This window comes from Poecilia reticulata, linkage group LG10 (assembly GCF_000633615.1).
Source record: "Poecilia reticulata strain Guanapo linkage group LG10, Guppy_female_1.0+MT, whole genome shotgun sequence".
NCBI classification, from domain to species: domain Eukaryota; kingdom Metazoa; phylum Chordata; class Actinopteri; order Cyprinodontiformes; family Poeciliidae; genus Poecilia; species Poecilia reticulata.
This window is the reverse complement of record NC_024340.1, coordinates 32,324,473-32,327,821: the sequence shown is the minus strand read 5'-3', so window position 1 is coordinate 32,327,821 and position 3,349 is coordinate 32,324,473. Positions and strand designations below refer to the sequence as shown.

The 3,349-nt window shown below is 50.7% G+C and overlaps 1 protein-coding gene across 2 annotated transcripts in view; it reads right to left on the bottom strand.

The window, feature by feature from the left end:
• Window positions 1-245: 245 nt before the first annotated feature.
• Window positions 246-3,349, bottom strand: part of si:ch211-132p1.2 (proteinase-activated receptor 4) — a 19,037-nt gene continuing 15,933 nt past the window's right edge. Inside the window, exons 2-3 of one of the 2 annotated variants that reach the window (XM_017307085.1) lie at window positions 2,379-2,699; window positions 246-1,740 (exon numbers count right to left, since the gene is read on the bottom strand). In XM_017307085.1, coding sequence (XP_017162574.1) covers window positions 671-1,740; window positions 2,379-2,475 — 1,167 coding nt within the window. In that variant the 5' untranslated portion in view covers window positions 2,476-2,699 and the 3' untranslated portion in view covers window positions 246-670. Of the gene's footprint in view, window positions 1,741-2,378; window positions 3,142-3,349 lie in introns of those variants that run through there. The other variant, XM_008420980.2, reaches the window with a different exon arrangement.

Sequence of the window (3,349 nt, the reverse complement as noted above, 5' to 3'; positions counted from 1 at the left end):
ATCACATATCTACGTCTAAACTGTTACAGAGAATAAACACAATAAGAACATGTTTAATCTGTGGTAGTGTTCATTAAAATGGCACATTTCTGATGTATTAAAATTAAATACGATCGGCACACTTTATTATATTAGCGATTAGGTAATGCATTCAGCGAGTACTTTTACTTTTAATACTTAAGTATTTTTAAAAGCCAGGACTTTTTTACTTTTACTTAAGTAAAATGTTAATGTGGTACTTTGACTTTTACTTGAGTACATTTTTTGAGTACTTTCTCCCCCCTGGTCCTCACCGCCCCCTGCATGTGTCAGATGAGCCTCTGGACCAGAACAGCTGATTCTAATGACTGCATGACCATCAGGTGCTGCAGACGCCTGTTAATCACCAAAATATTCAACCAGGTGGCAGAAGAGAAACACCTAAAACATGAGGACCAGGGTGGAGAAACACTGGCTCACAGAAAGAACGGAGAATAAACAAAAGTGAACTGACCAATAGGAGTCAGGTTCAGGATGGACAAAAGGTTTTGACACAGAAAACATTTTTTCTCCAGTTTTGTTTCTAGTAAAGACGGTTAACAATAAAGATTACAGTAGCTAATTGTTTTACTAGAAGGAGGATCTGGAGGCCCAGCGGCTGCTGCTGACGTAAACCAGCATCAGCTGACTGTCATGTCATCATGTTGACCTCTGGCTGCTGGGTCAGGCGTCCCCTGTAACTTGTCATGGCCAACAGAGTGACCTTTGACCTCTGCCTCGCTGACGAGGAGGTGTGTGTCCCCTGAGAGGACGGTATGTCCTCCATGTCAGGGACGCAGCACAGAGCGTTCCTGGTCCTTTCTCTGCAATCTCTGCAGACATCGTAGAAGACGTAGGGGTTGAAGCTGCTGTTGTAGGTGCTGATGGTCAGGCTGATCATGTAGGGGATGTACAGGTCCTCACCGTCCGGCCAGCTGTCGCTGTAGGTCAGGATCAGGAGGACGTTACAGGGCAGCAGGAACACGATGAACACCATTATCATCAGACCCATCACCCTGATGGTGTGACAGTACTTCCTGCCTTCAGCCAGCAGGGTGCGCAGTATGGCGCTGTGGCAGAACATCACGATGACGAAGGGCAGCAGGAAGCAGGTGGTGAACAGCGTGGCAAAGTACGGCAGGAAGTAGTTCTCCTGCACGCTCTCGGGCAGTGCGTCATGGCAGGTGGTGATCTTGGGGTCATCCAGAGGGTAAGTCTGCTGGGACAGCAGCAGAGGCAACATGGCGGCCAGCATCACCACCCACACTGCGGCCGTCAAGCCCAGAGACCACCGCCGGCTGCGCAAACTCTTCGCACCAAACGGATGAACCACAGCCACGTACCGGTCCACAGCCACGAAGGCCAGGGACCAGACCGTACTGTACATGTTCCCGTAAAGCATCGCCATGACGATCCGGCAGAGAGGCTCCCCCAGCTCCCAGTGGCTCCCCCGGAAGAGGTAGACGATCCGAAACGGCAGAACCAGGAGCAGCAAGCAGTCTATCACAGTTAGGTTGATGAGCAGCGTGGTCAACGGCCGACGTTTGGTCCGGAACACGAGAATCCAGAGAGCCAACAGGTTGGTGGGCAGACCGACACAGAAGGTAAACAGGTAGACGATCGGCAGCACCAGGTTGGTGGTCCAAGCCTTGATCTCATTCACCTGCTTCTCCTTTAGGGTGGTCAGGTTACACCTGGTCGTCACCCGGAAGGTTCGTAGACCTATAGAGACCAGAACACAGCAAACTATAGACCTATAGAGACCAGAACACAGCAAACTATAGACCTATAGAGACCAGAACACAGCAAACTACAGACCTATAGAGACCAGAACACCCAGCAAACTATAGACCTATAGAGACCAGAACACAGCAAACTACAGACCTATAGAGACCAGAACACACAGCAGTTGAAACTGACAGGTTTTTGCTCTCAGCTTTAACCGGTTTTATTGACGACGTTCAGTCTCAGCATATGCTGCTCTGTAATAATTTGCTGCTCTATAATAATTTGCTGCTCTGTAATAATTTGCTGCTCTGTAATAATTTGCTGCTCTGTAATAATTTGCTGCTCTGTAATAATTTGCTGCTCTGTCTTAATTTGCTGGTAAAATCGTTGAAGCGTTTGAAGGTTGGGCTGTCAGATACTGTAAACATTTGTTGTTTACAGAAACCAGAATCAAACCTCAGAGTTTCTGGCTGAAGCCTCTAAATCCGTGGCAGCTTCCTGCCATCAGCCTTTCAAACTCAGAAATGAGTTCAGATATTTTACTTCAGCTTCCCATCAACTGCAAAAATAATCGTGGAGACGGTTTGAAGTGTCCAGCTGTCCAGCAGTGCAGAGGACAGCAGCAGACTTACGGTAGGACATGCCACACTCGGAGTCCGGAGGCGGAGCGACGGTGCAGAGGGACGGCAGGGCGGACACCAACAGCAGAGTCCCGACGAGACACTTCATGGTCCAGAACCGTCTCAGAAACCACCAGAACCCGACGGGGAAGCAGCTGGTTCTGTGTGAGAACTGGCAGCAGTCTGATCCGATCCAGCCAACCCGCCTGGGACCAGAACCGCCCACTCTGCTGATGTTCGCCAGATGTGACTGTGTGTGTGTCAGGAGAGTGTGTCTCTGTGAGGACCGCTCTGAGTCCAGCCGCTCCGTCTGATCCACATGTACTGCCACAGCTGTGAAGAAGGACTCGGGTCAGAACCGGTTAGCAGCCCAGCTCAGGCAGACTGGACCTGGTCCTGTTGGGTTCTGTTGGCTTTTCTCCTGCCTGGTTCTGCTCTGACGGTCCTGGTAGCGACAGCAGCCAGTAACGTGAGGGCTGGCCCAGTTCCAACCTTATTCACTCAACAGGAAGTCACCTCACTCTGTGATTGGACAGGCCTGGCTGTCCAATCACAGCTCAGAACATGAAGCAAGTTTCAGCTGGCCCGTTTGGGTTTCACACATCAGAGAAGAGGAGAAAACGACAGAAGAAACCAGAGGAATGTGGATCTGAAAGTCCAACAGAACCGAGAAATTACCCTGAAAATATGACAATATGAAAACTAAACTAACCTTCAGCCTAACTAACCACTACTAAACCAAATGAACTTTGACCCTGGGTAACCTTAACCTTCACTAAAGGCGCTTTCGCACTGAACGGCTCGGCTCGGCTGGGCTGGGCTGGGCTGGGCTCAGCTGGGCTCGGCTGGGCTCAGCTCGGCTCGGCTCGGCTCGGCTCGGCTGGGCTGAGCTCGGCTCGGCTCGGCTCGGCTCGGCTGGGCTCGGCTCCAGCCCTCTTGTGTTCGCATTACGCTGAGGGCCATCGAAGCTGAACCGGACCTCA